The sequence below is a fragment of the Catharus ustulatus genome, chromosome 30 (genome assembly GCF_009819885.2).
Source record: "Catharus ustulatus isolate bCatUst1 chromosome 30, bCatUst1.pri.v2, whole genome shotgun sequence".
Taxonomy (NCBI): Eukaryota; Metazoa; Chordata; class Aves; order Passeriformes; family Turdidae; genus Catharus; species Catharus ustulatus.
This window is the reverse complement of record NC_046250.1, coordinates 245,174-266,666: the sequence shown is the minus strand read 5'-3', so window position 1 is coordinate 266,666 and position 21,493 is coordinate 245,174. Positions and strand designations below refer to the sequence as shown.

Sequence of the window (21,493 nt, the reverse complement as noted above, 5' to 3'; positions counted from 1 at the left end):
CCCTGGCCCTTTAAGACCTGTATTTCGGCGCGGTCCCTTTAAGGCGCACGCCCCCTCCTGCCGCCCTCTTTACTGCGGGCCGGAAGCGCGTGAGCACTTCCGGTGCGGCCTCTGCCCGTTCCCAAGATGGCGGCGGTGCTCGGGGGCTGACGCCGCCGGTCACTTCCGGCCGGGGAGCGGCCATGGGGCGGCGAGGCCGGGCCGGTCGGGGGATCGTCGGGGGTCCCTCCCGCCGGCGCGAGGTGAGGGGGAGCCGGGGCCGGGCCTGCGGCGGGCCGGGGAGAGGCTTGATCTTGGCCAGCAGCGGCGCCGCACGGCCTAACGGTGGTGGCCCGGCCCGGCGCGTTGCGGTGCTGGCGGCGGCGACTGAGCGGGGGTTTGGGCAGGTGTGGAGGCTGCGCGGCTGGACGGGAGGGTGACAGGTAGGGCAGAGGGGGCGGCTGGCCAGGGGTGCACGTAAACCGGGGTGGGCGGGAGGGTTGGGGTGAGACCGACTTGGCCTTGGAGGACCCCGGGAGAAGGAGCCGGAGTGTCCCGGGGCAGACGGGGAAGGGCCCGGAGCCCCCCTCAGCGAGGGGCAAGCGGGACGGGGCTTGAACGGCCGCGGGGAAAGGAGCTGGAGGGTCCAGGGACCTCCCCAGGGCAGAGGCCGAAGTCCCCTTCGGGATGGACGGGAAAGCGGCCGGAGAGCCCGGGGCTGCGGGGGTAGAGCTGGCTTGGGGACAGTGGGGACACCCCCGGACACGGAGCCGCGCTGGGGCCGCGTCTGGCCCGGCAGTGACCTTGAGCGGATCCGGACCGAGCTCTGCTGCTGCTCACGGCCTCAGCTCGGCCGAGCTTTTGCGAACCAGGGCTCAGAGCGGTGATTTCGCTCGGGGAGAGAGCGGCAGCTGCTCCGGAGAGCTGCGGGTTCTCAGCGGGGCTGGGGTCCCAGCCAGGACGCCCTCGCGGGTTTGTATCCGCTCCCACCGTGGGGTGATTTAAGGAGCGAGCAGTGGGCTGGTTTAGCTGGGTAGGTTGGATACGGTGTTTATAACATCAAGGTCAAGGTTCGATCCCCGAATGGGCCATTCACTCTAGAGTGGGGACTCCACGCCCTCCTGGGGCCCGTCCAGCTCAGGCCATTCTGTGGCGCTTTGCTGAAGGAGATGCCAGGCAGCCTCACTCCCGGTGGTTCCCAGGCGGGTGCTGAGGCATTAGCATGCTGGGCAGGACACATCCCCGGCCGGGGCACACAAAGGCCCTGTCTGTGTTTGCCAGAGAATCATCTTTAGCTCCAGCTGCAGCAAAGAGCAGTTTGGGGACCAGACTGACAGGGTGGCATTAAAAAGGGCATAAATTGGGGGTGGGGGTTGTACTAAGTTGAATTTTGTGTGTAGGAAACTGAGGCTGTGCCCAGATGAGAGAGCAGGAGCAGGGATATCCTGCTTGGTATCCCCTGCTTGGATTTCCAGGCAGCAGTTCAAGAAATGCTGTTTTGTGCATGGTGGGAATGCACTGAGGGGTGGTTTTGGCATGTAAGCTGATACAGAGTTTAAGGATGTGTGAGCTGTGGTGTGCTTGTACCTTGTTTTGGAGGGCAGATAAATTCTTAGGGGATGTAGCCATCCCTTTGATATCAGTCTCCCTACAATTACTTGAAAGATCATCAAAGAGTTGCTTAATGAGAGTGACAGGATCCCTGCCCTGAGCAAGGCCTTGGTCTAAATTTTTGGAAGATTAAATGCTCTGAGCAAAACTCTTTATGTTGGCAAAGTAAGAACTGTGGCCATGCTGGTCATCCCTGGAGCTGCCAGGATCCCTTCCTTCTTCCAAGGAGGGACTCTGAGTTCCTTGGAGCCATGGAGTTAAAGTCAGTTTGTCTAATTCAGATCCTGAATGAGAGAAGTTACTGGTGAGAGTCCAGAGAAAGTACAGCTATTTCCTCGAGAAGTTGTGGCTGAAATTCTAAACCCAAAGCACTAGAGCGCATAAAACTAAGTAAAGATCAATAATACGTTATTATTATTATTATTATTATTATTGTTATTTGTTTTGTTTTGTTTTCCATATTGCAGTAATGAGAATGTCTTTTGAGCCATCCCTTCCCTTTCCTTTGTGGGGAGCTCAGTTCTGTCCCTGGGTAGCAGAGGAATTCAGAGTATGGACTAAACCCTCAGGCTGCACTAGGGAATCATATTGGCTGGGCTCTATTTTATTTTTTTTAATTAAATATTAAGCTAATGGAACTCCTAACAAGAACCAAGTCATGTTTTCACAGGTGCTGTGTGCAGATAATTCCTGTGCAGGAAGCTTTGTGTGTCAAATCATGGTTTGAAACTAAAGCAATCCAGGCTTTGTTCAGCCAGGCTGTGGTGTTTGTTGTGCCTTAACTGCCAAAGCAATTGCCTGGGAAGGTGAAGTGTAACTGTCTTTACAATGGTAAAAGTGTTAGACCTAGGTGCCCTTGGATGTTTTTAACTCCCCTGTCCATCTGCAGGAGCCTGTAATGCTGTTTGTTCCTGTTCAGCAAATGTTTTATCAGCTGACTGGCAATTAAATGGTCACTTAATGGGACACCCATCCCTGATCTGCCATAATTTCATAACTGTAATTTCCTCTCTGCCAGAGGTAAACAACTTCCAGTTGTTTTGTTACTGTGTTTCTAGCAGAAAGTCTCTGGCCTGTGTGAGTTCATGAATTCTGAAGTGTTGAGACATTTCCCCAAGAATCTCAGACTGGTTTGGGTTGTACCTTCCCACCCCCTGCCATGGACAGGGACACCTTCCACTGTCCCTGCTGCTCCAAGCCCTGTCCAACCTGGCCTTGGACACTGCCAGGGATCCAGGGGCAGCCACAGCTCCTCTGGGCACTCTGTGCCAGGGCCTGCCCACCCTGACAGGGAATAATTTCTTCCCAGTATCTCATCTAACCCTGCTCTTGGTCAGTGGGAAGCCATTCCCTGTGTCCTGTCACTTGGGCCCTTGTCCCAAGTCCCCCTCCCTTGGAGCTCCTTTAGGCACTGATGATGTGTGCCCCAAAATTGGTGTGTGGTAGTGACTGCCCATCCCTTTGAGTTCTCACTTGGTGAATCTGTTTTCAGATCTCAGGTTTGGCTCCCTTGTTCCTGTTCCTGCTTCTTGCTCTGCTCTCCAGCAGTTCAACTCGTGCCTGGGCACACTCTTCTATTTACCTGGAATACAAGTTATGATCCAGCTGCAGTCAAGCCTTTCCCAAATGTCCAGCCACCCAAACACCCCAGGGTTTTTTTAAATTTGATGTGGAAAGTAAGTCCTTAAGGCAGTGAAATGGTCCTTGTTGGTCTGGATGATCCTCTGAGCTGCCCTTCTCTTGTTGCCTGGCCCTGTTTCCTTAGCCCAAGCTTGGTTAGTTGTGCAGCAAGTTAATTTACTAATTTTTATGTCTTGAGGTACCAGAACTGCCACCTGGAAAGGCTGAGCTGGAACAGAGGCTGGACAGAGCAAAAGGAATAAAATCAGTATTTATTGAAAGGATTCGCCTTGGGCAGTGCAAGAGCCCAGCCAGGGCTACACCCAAATCAAATCCAATATGGATCCTGATTTTACACATTTACACTTTTATACATTTTACACTTTTATAAGTTTTGGTTCATCTCCATCTTGGGGTCAATTGTCCAACCACAGCCCCAGGCTATGAAGTCTCAGCCCCCAGGCTTGCCCCCTTTCCCTTGCTGTTGTTTTTGCTTTTTGGGTACCGGTTGTCCTTGATTCTGTAGCTAGAAAGAAATTGTTTTGTCTAACTCCCCTGTGAAGAGACCTTACTAACACCTAATATGAAATTTCAGAGTTACACACTAAGCAGCAGCAATTCTGAAAAATAGAAAAGCTAAAACCCAAGGCATCAGCTACAGCAGCTGAAAGTACCAGGAGCTGATTGTGGAGAAGCAGTTGGTGCCTGCTGGGACATGGTGAAAAGCTGCAGCAATTGGGGCTGGGGGAGGCTGAACCAGCCCCTTCCTCCTCATCCTCCCCATTCCTGGTGCTCTGAGCACAGCCAGCAGTGGAAGGGGGGTTATCAGTCCAGGAGCAGAGATGGAGTGTTGGAAGGGAGGGTGAACTTTGCTCATGCAGCTGACAGGCAGATCAACAGAGAGATCCTGGGCTGTGATTTAACCCTTTCTTTTCAAGGTCTTGGTAATCAATGTGGAGACTCTGCATGGCTGTTTTGCCTTGTTTTCCCATTGTCCTTCTTCTCCTCACCTTCTCATCACCCTCCAGCTTTAGGAAGAATGGAAGTGCCCAAAGAAATATGTCTAATTCATGCAGGGAATCTAGGAACACAAAAGGACTTGTTCACTTTCTTCTTTGTACAGATCCTGGAACCGAAAAGTGACGTCCTGACACCTGGGAGCATCACAGACCTGGAATGACGGGGGACAAACTGCTTTGGTTGGCCATCCCTGACCTTGCATGTCCATTAAAAGGTGTGTGTGCTGCTGGAGTGGTGCTCATCTGCTGGCTCTCTCAGCCTCCTTCCCAAAAAGCGTGGAGCTTTGCTTTTCCACAGAGCAGTCTGGGCTGTGGTGAGAGCTGCCACGTCTGCCAGCTGCTCCTGGAGCTCAGGAAACAGCCACAGTGACATCAGAAGGTGTCACCATCAGCCACATGGTAGGGCCCTGCCTCTGGAGGTTACAGTCCCTCTGTGCAAGGCCTGGCTGTGTGCTTGAGGAGAGTCAGCAAAGTTTGAGGTGATGTGAGCGGCTGTAGCGAATTGGGCTTTGTTCTCTACCCAAGGGGTCTCTCATTTCAGGTGCCAGCACTTGCAGTCTGCTCGGTCAAGGCTGGAAGGCTGTGCCTGGATCTGCTCTGTACCTTTGAGGGAGATCTGGAGCTCTCCTGCCTGACCCCAAGGAACCATGGAGGACAAACGCAACATCCCCATCATCGAGTGGGAGCACCTGGACAAGAGGAAATTCTACGTGTTCGGCATTTGCATGACAATGATGATCCGGGTGAGCGTTTACCCCTTCACGCTCATCCGGACGCGCCTGCAGGTTCAGAAGGGCAAGAGCCTGTACAACGGTACTTTTGATGCCTTTGTGAAAATCCTGCGGACAGAAGGGACGGCTGGGCTCTACCGTGGCTTTTTGGTGAACACCTTCACGCTGATCTCGGGACAGTGCTACGTGACGACGTACGAGCTCACCCGCAAGTACGTGTCGCGCTACAACAACAACAACGCCGTCAAATCGCTGGTGGCCGGCGGCTCGGCCTCCCTGGTGGCCCAGAGCATCACAGTGCCCATTGATGTCATCTCCCAGCACCTCATGATGCAGAGGAAGGGGGAGAGCATGGGCAGGTTCAAGGTGCAGAGCCAGGACGGCAAACGTCTGCTGGTCTTTGGGCAAACCAAGGACATCATTGTACAGATTTTCAAGGCTGACGGTTTTAGAGGCTTCTACAGGGGTTATGTGGCCTCGCTGCTCACTTATATTCCCAACAGTGCGGTCTGGTGGCCCTTCTACCACTTCTATGCTGGTAAGTGAAAGGAGGCTTCAGGTGTATCTTTTCCCAGGAGACCCAGACGCCCCTCGGGTTGTCTCTTGGCTCTGTGGATTCAGCATGATTCACTTTCTGTCTGGGGGTGGGAGCAGAATCTGTCCTGAGCTGTGTAGGAATTCTGCAGGTGTTGGATGGAAGTTTAACAGAGCAGCAGTGTTTCAGTGCAGAACAAGGGGTCTGAGTGCTATAGGACATCAAACTGGATGGCTCTAGGCAAGTGAGACTTTATGCTTTAGCTTTCTCTTCCACTAATCCCAAATAATGCCTTCTCCACTGGAGTGAGGAAGGTTCTTGTATTGGGGCAGAGTTTTGGAGCCACAATATAAATATAGTTCATCTTTCAGTTCATGTAGATTCAGGAATCTCATATATGGCAAGGGACTTTTATAGCCACAAATCTCATGGTAAAACCAAACAACAAGGGCCAGATCTTCCCTGGGTTTCTTTTAGATGTTTCTTCCATTTTGGCAACTTTAAAATTGGCACCAGGTCTTGTGATGGAAAACTGCACTCAGTAGAATGTTCTTTCTCCCTAGCTCAGTACTTGCACTCCTTAGGGTGTTTCCAAAGGTTGAAGGTATTACCCAGCTAAGGTTTATTTCCACCTCTGATGATCCTTTTGATTTCTGCTGTGGAGCTTTGCACACGGTTTTTAGGCATCTAGTTACCTAATTTCTGCCAAAAGGTGGTGGTAATGAGCAGTTTGGATTTTGCTGTACTGGGCCTAAAGTTCATCTTGGAGATCACGTGTTTTTCAAAATCTGGGTGTCTCAAAGGTCCTGTTTGCTTTCCAGAGTTCTGGTAGCTACAGGAAGCATTGGTTCTGCATCTGGGCTGCATTTAAATGGCAGTGGCAGCTTGGCATGTTGGTTTGTACTTTGTGGGAGTGTTCCCATCAGTGTCCAGGTCAACAGTTTGTAAGACCAAAACCCCACTGTATTAGCCATAATATTTTCATGCCAAAAGAGCTCAAAGGAGGGCATGTAAGAAGGAGGTAGTTGATATGGACAAACTCTCAGCTCCCAGGTGTTTGCTCTTTCCCTGTCTTCTCAGTGGAAATCAAGAGGATGGGGAACATAAGCCCCAGCTGTCAATGAATCTCTTCTTTGTCTGCATTTCCCAGTCCTCTGTCCCCAGCAGCAGGGGTCACTGAACCCTCCTCGGATTCAAAGGACACTGCTGGCCCTGATTCCAGTCAATGTTGGAGGTTTTGAACAGAGCCACTCCCTTCCCTCTTGCCAGATAGGCTTCCTTGTTGTCCAAAAAAAAATGGGGCTTTTGAACAGTCTTCTGTCCAGCTTTAACCAATAAAAGTGTGGGAGATTCAAATCCTATTGGCCAGTGGGGGAAGAGTGAGGAAATCTGGGATGAGCACTACATGGTGCTTTTCTCCTTTGGGATCCACAGTGGGATACCAGGGGATCTCCTGGACAGTGTGCCCAGGAGTGTCACCTTTCTGTGCAAATCTCTGCAGACACCTTCCAGTGGAGCCTTGTCTTAAGGCTTCCCCCACCTTCCAAAGAGAGTGGGTATTTTCATTCTCTATTTTGGGGACATGGAATCTCATTCTGTCCAGTTTGCCCCACAGGCCTGGGAGCCAGTGTGGCAGCTGATGGGAGGCTGTGGGATAAAGCATGGAGAGTATCCTGGAGCCACCAGGATGATGAGCCCTGCTCCCTGTGCTGTGCCAGCTCTCTGGTTGGTGTAGGAAGCACCACTTCAAGATGCTGTGGGAGGAACTGGCAGGCTGTAAATCAGGGATTCTGCCCACTGCAAATCAGTTGGAGTTAAGGAAATAAATGACCACTGAAAGTCTGAAACTTTCCTCTCTCCTGTTCCCAGAACAGCTTTCGAGTTTGACTCCTAAAGACTGTCCCCACCTCCTTCTGCAGGCGATATCAGGGCCTCTTGCAGCTGCAACAGCTTCCACACTCACCAACCCCATGGACGTGGTGAGGGCTCGGGTCCAGGTAAGAGCTCAGAACGTTTGCACAGTGTGGGGTGGGGTTCACCCTGAGCTCTCTGAGCTGTGATTTCAGGTGAGCTGCTTCCCTGCTCTCCCTGGGCCTTTCATCCTGGCTGGTAGCTGCTTAATTAGCCCTCAGCATTAGCAGGAGGAGCTCAGGGAGCAAGGCTGGCAGTGCTGGCCTGGCCTGCTCAGACAGGCTTTCCCTTCAGAAAGGGAGGGATGCTTCCTGCTGCCTCCTTAGGACTTTGTGCTTTTTTTTGCTTCCCTCAGGGAATTCTGGAGACCAGATCAAGGTTGTTGAACTGGCTGATCTGTTGTCTCCAGAGTGTTCAGTTGCAGCAGAGCGCCAGAGCAGCTCAGTATGGAGCCTGGCAGCTCTGTCAATGTTTGTTCTGCCATTGCAGGTGGAAGGCAAGAGCTCCATCATTCTCACCTTCAAACAGCTCATTGCAGAGGAAGGTCCCTGGGGGCTGACTAAAGGCCTCTCTGCCCGCATCATTTCGGCCACTCCTTCCACCATCGTCATCGTGGTGGGGTATGAAACGCTCAAGAAGCTGAGCCTGCGCCCAGAGCTCGTGGACTCAAGGCACTGGTAGAGGCAGCTGGTGGAGGAGAATCTTCCCATGAACCCTCTGAGTCTGGACTGTTGCAGGGGAGAGCCTGGGATGCAATGCAGCTGCTGTGCCTTTTTCTCTGGCTGGTTTCACAGCACAAGGCAGATACAAAAGCAACTGCACTTCACCTCTTTAGATTTGAGTTTCATAAATGGTCTGCTGCTGGTTTTGCTTCAACTGTGACCTTTGGCAGTGCTGTTTGCCTGGGACAGTCCATTCCAGGTGTGTGAATACATCCTGGCAAGTAATTAATTCCTTTTTTTTTTTTAAATTAAAGACTTACTGGCTTAAGCAAAAAGCCAGTTTAATCTCTTAAATTATTTTCATCTTTGCCAAACTTCTGAGGAGAGCAGTCTCACAGCCTGCAGCAGGACTCTGGTGGGATGTCTCTAGTGGCACTTGTGCTGTGGGAAAGCTGGAAGCAGAAAATAGACAAGTGACTTTCTCCAATTACCTGCATTTATTTCTAGAAGATGTGAGACAAGAGTAACCTGGAACCACTTCAGACCCGATTTCCTGCGTTTTGAATAGATCTACATACTTGTTTTGTAATATTCTTGGAAAACGTTCCCTATCTCTCATCCTCCAAACAGCAAGCTGGCTGATAGCAAACCAGGAGCTGAGCTGGCTGTTTGGAATTAGCTGATGTCGGTTTTGACACCTAACCTGTGTTTTTAATCTGTTGTAATTTAATTTTTTTTATTTTAGGGAAGCTTATTCTGATTTCTGGGGAACTGATTGGTTGTCCTGTGGCCTTGTTCAGTGTGTCAATCCTGCATGTTCAGAGTGGCTGTGGCCACTTCCCACCTTAGTTAGTTTAAGCCCAGAAATGCAGTTGGGAAGTGTCTGGTTGTGGTGCTGCCAACAGCTGGGTGAGACTGAATGGGGTTTGAGCTACAATGAGATGGGAGGTGGGGAAGGGAAAACCTTGTGCTGGCTTTTGATCCAGTTCAAACCTGACAGGCATGTTCATATTGAATAAGAAGTGGTGGTTCACTTCATGAGATTAAATTCTGCTCATCCAGTTTCAGGAGGGCAAGGATAATGTTTTGCACAATTGCTGGATCAGAAGCCTGAGCTATGGTCTGTGTATTTTACCAGGTGAAAATTTCAGGGGAATGAAACCAGAGGCTGCTTTTTGGGGAGGAGAGGGAAGGGATTGTTTGACTGTACTCTGCTGCTCTTGGTGGTTGAGATTTGCTTTTCATGCTGCCAGCCCACATGTGGTGCTCGTCCTGGTTAGCCATGCCTGGGGGGGTTTGGGTGTTGATGCTGCAGACCTGTGGCTGTTGCTGGGCTCCACTTGGTTGTCTCTTCCTGAGGGGAATCACCAAGTGTGGCTCTGCCCATCATCCCAGTGTCATCACTGGACATGCCACCATGTCTGCTGGAGATGGGGAGTGCTGAAGCTGCTGCTGAGGTGAGGGAGAGGCTTCTCTGCTAAGGGCAGAGCTTGATTCTAAGGTGCAGTGCTGTGGTGGGACTGTGGGTGAGCCATCAAAGCCCTCTTCATCCCATTTTTGTTTCTTGAAGTACTCAGGCAGTGAATGCTGGAACCACTGTTGGAGCAGCAGCTTCTGCACCTGCTCTGGTCACCTGTTTGTTGTTTAAAAGTTGACACCAGTTTGCTCTTGCTCTAATAACAGATTCTGCTCTGAAAAGCAGAACAACAGCACCCCAAATCACAAGGCAGCAGTGATGCTGATATTAACAGGAACAGTAAAAACCGACCTCTGCCAAGTGCAGCAGGGCCAGTCCCAGTGTGTGGCACGGAGGGGCGGCAGCACCAATGTGGGGAGACACTGTCAAACTTAATGTTCCTCTCGTAACCAGCTACGTTCTTGACAACTAATAAACTTGAGAGACCTTCTGTTTGGTGCCTGTGTTTAAAAGCACGACTCCATGCCAGGGGAGGCTGCTGCTTTTTGTCCTGTCACAGAAAGGGTTTCACCCTTTGCCTTTGGACTGGGACTAGGAGAGGGACGTGAGCTGCCTGAGAACGCGGTGACAAGCGGCTGAAGGAGCCAGGGAACAGCGGCTGGAGCACGTGGAGTGCCTGGAAGTAGCTGTGACCCAGAGCTGCCCTGAGGACCGGGCTGGCTGAACTCTGCTGCTTCTTTCCTCGCTGAATTCTTCAGCCTTGATCGTTTTATTTCACTAAATGATCGAGAGCCCCAGTCGCTGGGGGGCAGGGGGGGCATTTCCACGGGGACTGGCGAGATAAGGACGGTTTGTCACGCTCTTTCCCTTCAGGGCCGGGCACAGCCCCGCGCCGGGAGGCGGCAGCTGCTTATCGAGGTGGGTTTTGGGGTGTTTGGGGTTCGGGCCGGGAGCGCCCGGGCCGGGGCCGCGCTCTCTCTGTCTTTCTCTCTTGTCGTTCTCTCTTTCTCTCTCTCTCTCTTTCTCTCTCTCTCTTTCTCTCTTTCTCTCTCTCTTTCTCTCTCTCTCTTTCTCTCTCTCTTTCTCTCTCTCTCTTTCTCTCTCTCTCTTTCTCTCTCTCTCTTTCTCTCTCTCTTTCTCTCTCTCTTTCTCTCTCTCTTTCTCTCTCTCTTTCTCTCTCTCTTTCTCTTCCCGCGCTCTCTCTTTCTCTTCCTGCGCTCTCTCTCTATTCCCGCTCTCTCTCTTCCCGTGCGCTCTCTCTCTCTCTTCCTTTCTCTTTTCCCGCGCTCTCTCTCTCTCTTTTCCCGCGCTCTCTCTCTCTCTCTTCCCGCGTTCTCTCTTCCCGCGCTCTCTCTCTCTCTTCCCGCGCTCTCTCTCTCTTTTCCCGCGCTCTCTCTGTTCCCGCTCTCTCTCTCTTTTCCCGCGCTCTCTCTGTTCCCGCTCTCTCTCTCTTTTCCCGCGCTCTCTCTCTTTTCCCGCGCTCTCTCTCTCTCTCTCTCTCTCTCTCCCCCCCTTCCCGCGCGCTCTCTCTCTCTCTTCCCGCGCTCTCTCTGTTCCCGCGCTCTCTCTCTCTCCCCGCTCTCTCTCTCTGTTCCCGCGCTCTCTCTCTCTTCCCGCGCTCTCTCTCTCTCCCCGCTCTCTCTCTCTCTTCCCGCGCTCTCGGGGCGGGGCGGGGCCCGCTGTCCCGGCCAATCAGCAGCGGCGGCCGCGCCATGGCGGCGGCGGGGGGCGATGGCGGCGCGGGGCCGGCGGAGGACGCGGGTGCCGATGGAGGCGGCGGCCCGGCCCCGGCGGCCACCCCGGGTCGCGCCCAGGTGTTCGCCACCGTGGTGGACACGTTCCTGGAGAAGCTGGTGGCCGCCGGGAGGTGAGGCGGGAGCGGGGTCGCACCAACCGGGGAGGGACCCCTGACCGAACCCTGCCATGATCCTGGGCCCAGCCGGATCCCCGGGAGCGGCCCTGCCGCTGCTTCTGAGCCTGGCCCTGACCCCAGCCCCATTGCTATCCCTACACCCAGCTCTGAGCCTGGCCCTCACCCCGGCCTCACCCCTAACCCTGCACCCGGCTCTAAGCCTGGTCTAGACCCTGATCCCAGCCCTAACCCTGCACCCGGCTCTGAGCCTGGCCCAGACCCTGATCCCAGCCCTAACCCTGCACCCGGCTCTGAGCCTGGCCCAGACCCTGATCCCAGCCCTAACCCTGCACACGGCTCTGAGCCTGGCCCTGACCACGACCCCATCGCTATTCCTGCACCCGGCTCTAAGCCTGGCTCTGACTCCGGCCCCAGCCCTAACCCTGCCCCTGGCTCTAAGCCTGGCCCAGACCCTGATCCCAGCCCTAACCCTGTCCCCAGCTCTGAGCCTGCTCTGACCCCAGCCCCTTCGCTGTCCCTGCACCCTGTTTCTGAGCCTGGCTCTGACCCCGGTCTCACGCTTAAGCCTGCACTCAGCTCTGAGCCTGGCTCTGACTCCGGCCCCAGCCTTAACCCTGCACCCGGCTCTAAGCCTGGCCCAGACCCTGATCCCAGCCCTAACCCTGACTCCAGCCCCTCTGTGACCCCAGTCCTGATCCTGCCCTCCTCCCCCCACAATCGTTCTTGCAGCTACCAGAGGTTTGTCAACTGCTACCGCTGTTTCTACAAGCTGCAGCCCCAGCTGACCAAGAGCATTTATGATCAGTTCATCTCCCAGCTGCAGGCGTCCATAAAGGTGAGTGAGGGAGCGACCTGGGGGGCTGCAGAGGGGCTTGGAGTGTCCAAAAGTGGATTCAGAGCCGTGTGAAAAAGTGCTGAACCAGTTCATATTAAGGGTAGCAAACACATTCCATAAATGGCAAAAGCAGAAAGCTGAGGCTGCTCTCCAGAGTTCTGTCTTCCCCCAAAAAAAGCTGTAGGATCATTCAGGTTGGAAAAGACCACTAGGACTGTCAAGTCCAAGCACTTCCCCAGCACTGCCAAGGCCACCACTAAACCATGTCCATAAGTGCCACATCCACACATCTAAATACCCTCAGGGATGGTGATTCCCAGGCTGTGGGCCCTTCATCCAGGACAAAGCTGGAAGGACTTTGGATAAGGGATGGAGGCACTGGAAAAGGGGGATGGCTTCCCACTACTGGAGGACAGGGTTAATTGGGATACTGGGAAGGAATTCTTCCTCAGTGGGAGGTGAGTCACTGGCACAGGCTGCCCAGAGAAGCTGTGGCTGCCCCATCCCTGAAAGAATTTAAAGCCAGGTTGGACAGGGCTTGGAGCAACATAGTCTAGAGGGAGGTGGAATGAGATGTGCTTTAAGGTCCCTTTGAACCCAAACAATTCCCTGATTCCATGAGCAGTGAAGGCTCACAAGCAGAGTGGTGCCTGTGTTTTTTCACCTTATGTCTTCTTTCACAGGAGGAGATCCAGGAGGTGAAAAATGAAGGGAATCTGGAGGGACTCTTCAGTTCACTGGATAAGATCGTGGAAGAGGCGAAGGACCGGGAAGAGCCAGCGTGGTATGGATGGCAGGGTTGGGGTCCTGTCCTACAGGGCCAGGCAGTTGGGTGCTGATGTTTGGGTGTCCTGTTTGGCCTCATGCTGCAAGGGAGGGCCTGAAAACTGCTGTATCTTCACTGGGCCTAAACCATGCAAAAATCAGTTTAATTTGTGCTTCCCTGCGTCCAGGATCCGTTTCCATTCACTTCCTTATTGAGGGATGTCAGTGCCATTGAAATGGGGGGGACAAGTCTATTCTGACCAATCCAAAAGGCTGATGGGATGTCCTGGGCACAGCACTGTAACAGCAGAGCTCCCCTGGGTGCTCTTTGTGTCCCTGGCTCAGGGCTCAGCAGACACTGAAGGTGCTGTTTGGCCACCTGGGAACTGTAAGCAGAAACAAGATCCTGCGTTTCTGTGCTGAGGGGGTGAATGACATCCTGCCTGCTCCAGGCATCCTCTTACAGCCAGGCTTGGGGAAGGGCTCTCTGTCCCCAGCTGGCAGTTCAGCACCCACCTGGGCTGTGTGGGACTGATGTGGGCAGGGTTGCTGTGTCTGGCTGCCTCACGTGCTGCTGTGTGCCCAGGCGGCCCAGCGGGATCCCGGAGGACGACGTGCGCAGCTCCATGGTGCCCTACCTGCTGAAACATCGCTCCCACCTGCGCAGAGTCCTCAGGGAGAAGGAGGAGGAGAACAGGAAGGTGGCTGAGTCCGTGCTGATGGGGAGGGACAGGATTGCAGAATTGCAGCAGCTGATCCAGGCTCGCCAGCAGGCCTGGCAGGTAAAAACAGATCAAACCAACCCAAACCAACCCAACCCAACCTCTTCACAACACTCACTGGAGAGGAGTTCAGTGGGGCCTGGAATGACTTTCAAACTCTCCACTTATCCAAGACCTCCCCAGCAGCCAAGTCCTGCTGAAATTTTAGATGTGGGCATTTTCTCTGGAGGTCTCAGAGCTTTTCCCTGTGCAGTGGGTGGGATTGGGATGGTCCTGGGGGAGATGAGGGGGTTATGTTGTGTGCATGCAGGGGACAGCAGTGTGTGACACACTCAGCCCACATCCTGTCCTGAGCGTGGCAGGGTGGGAGAAGCATCATGCTGAGGTCTGTGGGTTGTGTTCCTTCCAGGCAATCAGTAAGGAGCACCAAGAACTCATCATGACGTTCCAGGAGCCCCAGTGAGGCTGCAGGATGTCCCAAGGGCTCTGCTGAGACAGTTCATCATCCCAAAGCACTGATGGGACAAGGTGTGAGCAGAACCTGAACTGAGAACCACCCTGTCAGGCCACTGGAGACTGCAGAGGGACTGAAATGGCTGCTGGACTGGCACAGTTTGATCAGATTTGGTGCAGAAACAAAAAAGACATCGGGATCTTTGGAAAAGGATGGCAATTCCATATTTCCTACTCAGCTAGGTATAGAGTGTCACAAAGTGTGTCAGTGCTCTCATCTGCTTCACTCAGTGCTGTGACAGGCCTGATTCCAGTTTCCACATGAGGGGTTTTGTAGCTGTTTCAGCTGTGCATTAGACACAGTTCAGTGCCTTGAGCCCCCTGGGCTGTGCCCAGGCCTGAGGAGCCTGAGCAGGAGCACACACATCTGAGGGTGGGTGACAGCCAACATTCCTGCCTGTGCTTGCAGGTTTATTCAGTCTCCACGTCTCCAAACCGCTGCAGATGTGGCAGCAGCTGCTGCACCAAGTTCCTTGTTCCCATTCATTCTGTTCCCCAAGTTATTGTCTAGCCCTGGTGCCCTCCCAGCAGCCTGAGGCATCCAGGGGTCTGTGCAGAAGTTGGAATGGCCCTGCCTCCACTTTGTGGGCTTGTGGCACGGGGTTTAATGTTGTTTTGTTGAACTTTGTAGAAGCAGACTGGTTTTCCCCACCCAGAGTTTTCTGTTACTGCCTCATCGGAAGTTTGTGGGCGGGGGAAGCCACGGCTCCCAGGATCTCCCTGGCAGAGGGATGGGTGCCTCCAGCAGGAACAGGTTGTCCCCCTGCACCTGATGAGAACTTGAGAGAGGTTCTGAGTCCAACAGCCTCTGAGGGCAGCAGGTTCTGTGGTCTGCACCCCAAGGAGAGGCCTGGGACAAACTGGGGAGCAGGAGCAGCCACCACGCCCCAACCTCTGTTTGCAATTAGAGCCCGTGGCAGAGCAGCTGCAACCATTTCCCCTCTGCCTCCCCTTGCTGTGCTGGAATCTCAATAAATTGGAGCTGTTGTTCCCAGCTTGGCTCCCACTGCCTGCTTGGCCCACGTACTCTGTACTTTATGGGTTTGTCTGACAAAGGCTCTGGTTCAGCAGTTCTGTCTGTCCTCTGCCTCAAAGCCTCCAGTTCCGCTTTTCAAGACGGGGCTGGGATTTACAGGATCAAAAAGTGGTCAGGATCTGAAAGAGGAATGTTAGTCAGGGGCTCTGACTGCCCTGGCCATGCAGCATCTGCCCCTGGTGTGTGACAGGAGGAGCTGTGTGGAGAGCAAGGGCACAGGCACCTGCTCACCCTCCTCCAGGGACACAGTGCCACAAATGCCACAAAAAAAGCATGTGCTGGTCACCCCAAAAAAATCCCCTCTGTACATGGAGGAAAACCCCACAGGTTTTGGCAGGAAAGTCTCTCTGTGTTGCAGAAGACGATTCTGGGATCCAGCAGTGGGAACTGGGACAGGGCAATGAGGGACTGGGGAGTGCAGCAAGGAGCCCCCAGTGCCCCATCACCCATCCCAGTGGGGACTGGGTGCTGCCAGGCTGGCAGGGCTGGGCCCACCACCAAGTCCCCCCTGGCCTGGGGCCACTTTTCCCTCCCTTTGTGGGCTCTGGCTGGGCACAGGGGGGACCAAGTTCGTCCCAAACCACAATTGCTGCCTCTGCTGGCAGCTCCGGCCACAGTGGATGTGCTGTAAATAACCCATGAGGCCATTCCCCCCCCTTTGCCAGGGCCACAGGACCCTATAAAGACACCCAGGGAGCCAGGGCTGCACTCAGCCCAGCACAGGAAGGCACCATGAAGTCCCTCACCGTGCTGACCCTCTTGGCCCTGCTCACCTTTGGCCTCTGCCGCAGAGGTATGGGGGTCTGGGGCTGATGGGGACAGGGGGGTGATTCTGTGCCCTGGGAAGGGCTCTGGAGGGAGCAAATTGCTGAGCATTGGGGTGGAGGGAACAGAGCTGCAACAGGGAGACAGGGAGCAATCAACAGATTGGGGGGGTCTCAGTGAGGGATCTGAGCTCCAGAAGGACTGGGGTGAGAGCAGAGCCCAGTGGGACCTTCCTGAGCCCACCCAGCCCTCTGTGTCACTCACAGCTGCCGATGGCTCCAGCAGCACCAATGACTCGCCCAGCTCTGAAGGTGAGTGAGCACAGCTGCTGTCCCCTGCCCTGGGGAGGAGGGGACACGACCCCCCTGACCCAGCACGCTGTCCCTGCAGCTTTTGTCTCCAGACGCGCCAGCGCCGAGGTGGTGCAGAGGCAGAAGCGGAATTACGGCTATGGCAGGTAGTGCTTGGTCCTGCTGGGTGAGGGATCACAGCCCCCAGGTGAGGGGAGGCTTGCTGGAACCCCCCAACACCCCCCGGGTCCCCCCTTTGTCCCCAGCAGCGTTTACGGAGCCCCGCCGGACCCGCTGGAGGCCAAGCGCGAGGTGTGCGAGCTCAACCCCGACTGTGACGAGCTGGCTGATCAGATCGGCTTCCAGGAGGCTTATCGGCGCTACTACGGCCTCGTGTAGCCCCAGCCACCCCCTCCTGTGTTGTGGGGCAGGGACTGAGCTCCCATAAACCCACATCAGCCCCCCTCCCCTGCACCTTCACTCTCTCACCCTTTCTGTTAGCCCTGGAAAGAAATAAATGCAAGTGGTGGAGCCAGTTCCTTCCCAAGCTTGGGGTGTGGGTGGGTGGGAGGCTGCAGTGGATGTGCCCCCACACAGCTGATTTCCCTCCCAGGCTCCAGGGAGGAGCGGTGCTACCACCCCCAGATCCTGCTCCCAGCAGTGAGGAGCCCAGAACTGCACCATCATGATTCCAGTTTAATTGAAAGCTGCTTCTCCCAAGCGTGGGATTATTGGGGAACAACAGAGCTGCTCCATGCACCCCGGGGCCCTGTGGCCTGCCCAGGAATTTCATCACAAACCACCTTAATTAGTCATTAGCCTTGAGACATGCATGCACATTTATACTGCTGGGTGCCCACATGGGATGAGACATTGTCCCTGCCCCAAATTCATGGAATCACCACTGCTTAGCACTGGAAGAACTAAGGCACAGACTGGGTGAAGAGGGAGTCAGGACAGGGATATTGCAATAGCAGGGCCCACCACAAAGAGGCTCCTCCCAGTGCCCAGCCCCATGGGGACACCTGGGCAGCCACACGGCTCTGGGGTAAAGCCACACTCAGGCACTGGTGACAGCAGTGTTGCCCACAAGGGCAGTGCCAAAGGTGCTTGGAATCCTGGTGGGCCCCACAGCCAGGCCTGGTGCATGCACCCATAACAGAGGATGTTCCTCCAGATGTGGTGAAGCTGCTGGCTGTGTCCCACCAAGGCTGAGAGGCCATCACCCACGGCTGCTGGGGCTCCTTGCACAGCTCCTGCTGCCAGGGGCTCCTCTGGGAGCAGCAGCAGTGGAGTGCTGGGGATTGCTGCTCACTGACAGAGCAGCACAAGGCATGGGGCAGGTGGGACGTGAAGAAGAAGCCGAGCTCAGCTTCACTCCAGGCACAGTCTCAGCAGCAGCAGCAGAGGAGCTGTGGGGAGGAGGGTGAGAAGCAGCAGGGAGCCCTCTGGAAGTCCCTGGGACCTGAGTGGGGACAGCTGACTCCTGCCCCAGGTACCCTGACTCACTGGGTAGAAGAGCAGGAAGTTGTTGTAGAGGAAAGCACACCAAAGTCACCATCTGCAGCACCTTGCTCAGCTGGGGATGCTCCAGCTTGGGGAAGTTGTGAAGGGGGAATGGGTGGGGGGCAGAGACCTTCCACAGTGAGGACACTGTAAAAACCTTGGCTTTTGGCCTGAGCAGAGGGAATCACCAGGAGGACCAAAAAGTTGAGAAGGAGGAAACCTCCAACACCAGTTTCCTTACCCAAACATAGTGGGAATAGCAAGGGAGGCCAGTGTAGATTAAGGAGTTCAAAACAGCCACAGGGACAAAGCAACAGTGCCAGCCGTGGCTGAGCCAGGAGTCTGGCATGGTGCAGGCACCACGCAGGCAAACACAGCCTGTGACAGGCACACGGTGAGAGGGCACAGGTGGAGAAAACAAGTTTGGGGAGCAGGAGGGCAGGCAGCAGCTCTGGCTTAGTCCACAGGGGTAAATGCCATGCTGCAGCTGGATGGAGCTCAGGGGACAGCAGACAGGATTGGGAGCAGGATGGATGCTTTCCAAAGCCCCTCTCTTTGGGGATTTATTCATCCCCAGAGGACTTGTGTGAGCAGGAGCAACTCAAAAACATCATATCCCTGTCCCAAACAGGTACAGGCTGGTCCATATCAGGGCTCTGCTGCTCTGGTGGCCCCAGCCAAGGGGAAATCACTCGTCCCAGGGGTGTTGACAGGAGGCCAAAGGGAGGACTTGGGGTCTCCACGCTGGTGCTGAGCAAAATAATCCACAAAGCACAGCAAACCAAGGCAGGGAGAGTTTCAAGGCAGGGGAATGACACATCTGTACCAGAAGTGGGAAGCAGAGGCACAGAAAAGGAGGGGAACAGGCAGTGAGTGGGGCTGGAGAGAGCAGCTTCTGGGGGTGCTTGAGGATTCACAATGAGCAGGATCAGGAGTCCCAGCCCCTGAGCAGTGTTGTGACCTTTTCCTGCTTCTGTTTCACCTCAGTCCATTCCCGTGCAAGGGCTGTGGGACAAACCCTCACTCACAGTCCCCCCTCACAGCAACTCCATCCTGCATGGACCAGTGATAGAGGCTCAGGATTTGTGGCCTCTTCCAAGTCAGCAAAAGCATTTCCAGCCCTGTTGAAGGGGATGCAGCCAGCAGGGACAGTCCCTGTCTGCCAGCTCAGTGTTGGGACAGGGCAGGTCTCACCCCTGGCCCATTTCCCTCCTGGGGATTGAAGCTGGATTCACCTTTTCACAACCACCCTCTCTGACCTTCCACCAGTCCAAAGGACTCAAGAGGGAGAGAAAATTGAGAGCTCCCAGCTTGGTGCTCCCCACCTGGGGAAGCAGATCAGGGAGCTTTGACAGCAATGAATTCAGGGCAGGAATACTGATTTATTTTCTCTCCCTACCCCCCAGCTCCCTTGGCACCAGGGCATGGTGGGACTCCTGCACAGCCCAATCTCCAGCCTGCAGCCCCCAGCCCACCCTGTTCCAGTGCCTTGAATGGACACTGGAAAGTCACACATTTAAAAAATTTACACTTCTCTGTCCCCCACTTCTCCACCCCCTTTCCCCCATCAGAACTGAGCTGCAAAGGCCCTGATGAGCTTTTGCAGGGTTAGGGGTGCTCCTGTGGCAGCAACATGCAGAGTCCTAGCAAGGGGATGAAGTCATCCCCAATCCCAGAGGCAGCAAGGGAAATGCTATTCCCATCCCAGGGATAAGGAAGGACCCACCTGCAATTCTTTACTGGAAAGTTTGGTCAGCAAAGCTTATGCTCAAGGGTGGATTTACAGCTGGAAAATGCACTCAGCTGTGCAGGAAAGGTGGGATGGGCTGGGAACGACCACAGGACACAAAGTACAAACATCTGGTATTTTATTAAGCCAGTTGCTGTGTTCAGACCATGGTCAGACATATGCTGGGAGCCCCAGCCCCTCCTCTTCCAGCTGGGCCCCATATCCCCTCATCCCTCAATGAGAGCAATCCTCCCTGGCTCTGCAGGCCCCTGTGCCACACCAGGGCTGAGGAGAGGTGATTGTCCCTCGCCTCAAACCTACAATCCCCTCACTGCAGGTGGCAAGGCCAGCAACATGACCCCTGTGCCAGCTTGCCTTGTCCCCACCCTGGCCAGTGCTGCACACCAAGAAGGAAAAGAGCCCTAAATTGAAGATGTGAGACAAAACTCGAGGCATTGTGGGTGGCCTCAAGCCAAGCAAGGATGGGACCAGAGGAGCTGCTTGGAACAGCCCATGAAACCATGGAGCAGAAGCCCAACAAGCACCAGTGACTGTGTCCACCACGGTTTGGGGACAGCCCAGCCAGTCTCAGCCACCGCAGACCTGTGTCCTCCCAGCAAGGGGTCACCCTAAAAACCCCCAACAGCTCAACAGGGTGGTAATGAAGAGAAAAACCAAACCCAAGAAACACACCAGAACATATGAAAACTCTTATTTTCAGCCCACAAGATGGTTTTTCTGTTTGCTCTCCTTCACAGCACAGCAGGCACTTACAGCTGCTCTGGGGCAAGCCTGGAGTTGGTGAGAAGAGCCATGGCCAGACCCTGCTCAGTCTCCACCCTGCCTGATGCTCTCCTGCTGAGGCAGCTCACAGCTCTGGATTGGAGCAGGATGCACAGGGTGGGGGAGCTCTCAGGGAGCCCCCACTGCAGCACCACAGCAGCCACAGGCTGCACAGAGCCTCCCACAGACCATCCCATCCACTTCTACCCCAAGACCCACTTCATATCAGCACCCACCATGCCAGGGGAGAAATGCAGTGGCCTTGGACAGAGCAGATCTGTTTGAGGAGGAAACTCCAGCTCATCCTGAGTGCTGGCATGGGGGCAGAGAAGTGCCTTCCTTTACCCCAGTCCTGGGGATGACATGTTGAGTCCCCTCAGGGCACTACATGCCATCTCCTCAAGTCTGCTCTGCAGCCACACTGCTTCCACACTGCAGAGCCTCTCAGTTTTTCAGCTCTGGATATCTCTGAGTGGGGATGCAAATCCAAAAACCATTCACCAGGTCCTCAAGCACAGCTGTGTGCTCTGGGGAGGAAGAGGGACCCTTCAGGTGTCCTTTTTAAAAGGTCACAGTCCTCCCCATCCAGCTGAGTGGAAGGTGCACCCATTGCATGGTGAGGGCTTCTTTCTCCCCTCCAGGTATGCAAAACCCAGGAATATGAAACCAACCCCTAAGGGACAGCTGTGAGCAACCCCTGTTGTCACCATGCAGCCCCACATGGGCTCACAGCAGCTCCACTGCCTCTGCTTACAGAAATGGAGTTTGTTTACTTTTATTCTTAAACTGGATCCTGTGCCCACACAAGGCCTCAGTGACCCAGAACACAGCTCCTCCTAAGCCTGCCCAACTGCACAGCATTTGGCTCCCAGCTGCCACCCTGCACAGCTGTGGGAGCAGCAAGAACTGAAAACACTTGCCATGAACTGAAACACTTGCCATCAGTGAGACAGGCATTCCCTCCAGGCTGCTGCTTTACCTGTACTGCTCTTCTCTCCCACCAAGATCCAGCCAGGAGCTAAGGAATGCTGAATGAGGCTGCCCCCAGCTCCTCACTGCTTTGACCACAGCCCAGCAATGCTTCTCTTCACCAACCCCAAGTGCAGCCAGGAGGGGACACTGAGGCTTTCAGGACACCCTGTGACCTCCAGACTCCTCTGCTGTGCTCAGCAGCCAGGATCAGGGGAGGTT

The 21,493-nt window shown here is 54.5% G+C and overlaps 3 protein-coding genes across 5 annotated transcripts; all 3 read left to right on the top strand.

Annotated features, from left to right (window-relative positions):
* Positions 1–113: 113 nt before the first annotated feature.
* On the top strand, positions 114–9,975 carry SLC25A44 (solute carrier family 25 member 44). Its single transcript, XM_033082841.1, has 5 exons — positions 114–242; positions 4,334–4,444; positions 4,771–5,498; positions 7,365–7,492; positions 7,896–9,975. The coding sequence occupies exons 3-5, from the start codon at positions 4,877–4,879 to the stop codon at positions 8,085–8,087; spliced, it is 942 nt and encodes a 313-aa protein (XP_032938732.1). The 5' UTR covers positions 114–242; positions 4,334–4,444; positions 4,771–4,876; the 3' UTR covers positions 8,088–9,975.
* Positions 9,976–11,197: 1,222 nt separating this feature from the next.
* Positions 11,198–15,199, top strand: PMF1 (polyamine modulated factor 1). The gene is made up of 5 exons (XM_033082570.1): positions 11,198–11,352; positions 12,088–12,193; positions 12,877–12,977; positions 13,545–13,740; positions 14,090–15,199. Exons 1-5 carry the CDS (start codon positions 11,198–11,200, stop codon positions 14,141–14,143), a joined length of 612 nt encoding a protein of 203 aa, XP_032938461.1. The 3' UTR covers positions 14,144–15,199.
* A 90-nt stretch (positions 15,200–15,289) lies between these two features.
* On the top strand, positions 15,290–16,763 carry LOC117008777 (bone gamma-carboxyglutamate protein). 3 transcript variants are annotated; one of them, XM_033082845.1, is made up of 4 exons: positions 15,290–16,022; positions 16,261–16,305; positions 16,385–16,451; positions 16,551–16,763. In XM_033082845.1, exons 1-4 carry the CDS (start codon positions 15,962–15,964, stop codon positions 16,681–16,683), a joined length of 306 nt encoding a protein of 101 aa, XP_032938736.1. In that variant the 5' UTR covers positions 15,290–15,961; the 3' UTR covers positions 16,684–16,763. The 3 variants fall into 3 exon arrangements, with proteins under 3 accessions (XP_032938736.1, XP_032938734.1, XP_032938733.1); XM_033082843.1 differs by lacking the exon at positions 15,290–16,022 and having other exon boundaries at positions 16,172–16,451; positions 16,554–16,763; XM_033082842.1 differs by lacking the exon at positions 15,290–16,022 and having other exon boundaries at positions 16,172–16,451.
* Positions 16,764–21,493: the final 4,730 nt, after the last annotated feature.

What these genes read in the sequence shown, in the direction of transcription:
- SLC25A44 (XM_033082841.1), top strand. Translation starts at nt 4,877, where the DNA reads ATGGAGGACAAACGCAACATCCCCATCATCGAGTGGGAGCACCTGGAC. An exon ending in CTTCTACCACTTCTATGCTG is followed by an intron (nt 5,499 to 7,364) that starts GTAAGTGAAAGG and finishes TCCTGTTCCCAG; the next exon opens with AACAGCTTTCGAGTTTGACT. An exon ending in TGGTGAGGGCTCGGGTCCAG is followed by an intron (nt 7,493 to 7,895) that starts GTAAGAGCTCAG and finishes CTGCCATTGCAG; the next exon opens with GTGGAAGGCAAGAGCTCCAT.
- PMF1 (XM_033082570.1), top strand. Translation starts at nt 11,198, where the DNA reads ATGGCGGCGGCGGGGGGCGATGGCGGCGCGGGGCCGGCGGAGGACGCG. An exon ending in AAGCTGGTGGCCGCCGGGAG is followed by an intron (nt 11,353 to 12,087) that starts GTGAGGCGGGAG and finishes TCGTTCTTGCAG; the next exon opens with CTACCAGAGGTTTGTCAACT. An exon ending in AGCTGCAGGCGTCCATAAAG is followed by an intron (nt 12,194 to 12,876) that starts GTGAGTGAGGGA and finishes CTTCTTTCACAG; the next exon opens with GAGGAGATCCAGGAGGTGAA.
- LOC117008777 (XM_033082842.1), top strand. Translation starts at nt 16,267, where the DNA reads ATGGCTCCAGCAGCACCAATGACTCGCCCAGCTCTGAAGGTGAGTGAG. An exon ending in CGGAATTACGGCTATGGCAG is followed by an intron (nt 16,452 to 16,550) that starts GTAGTGCTTGGT and finishes CTTTGTCCCCAG; the next exon opens with CAGCGTTTACGGAGCCCCGC.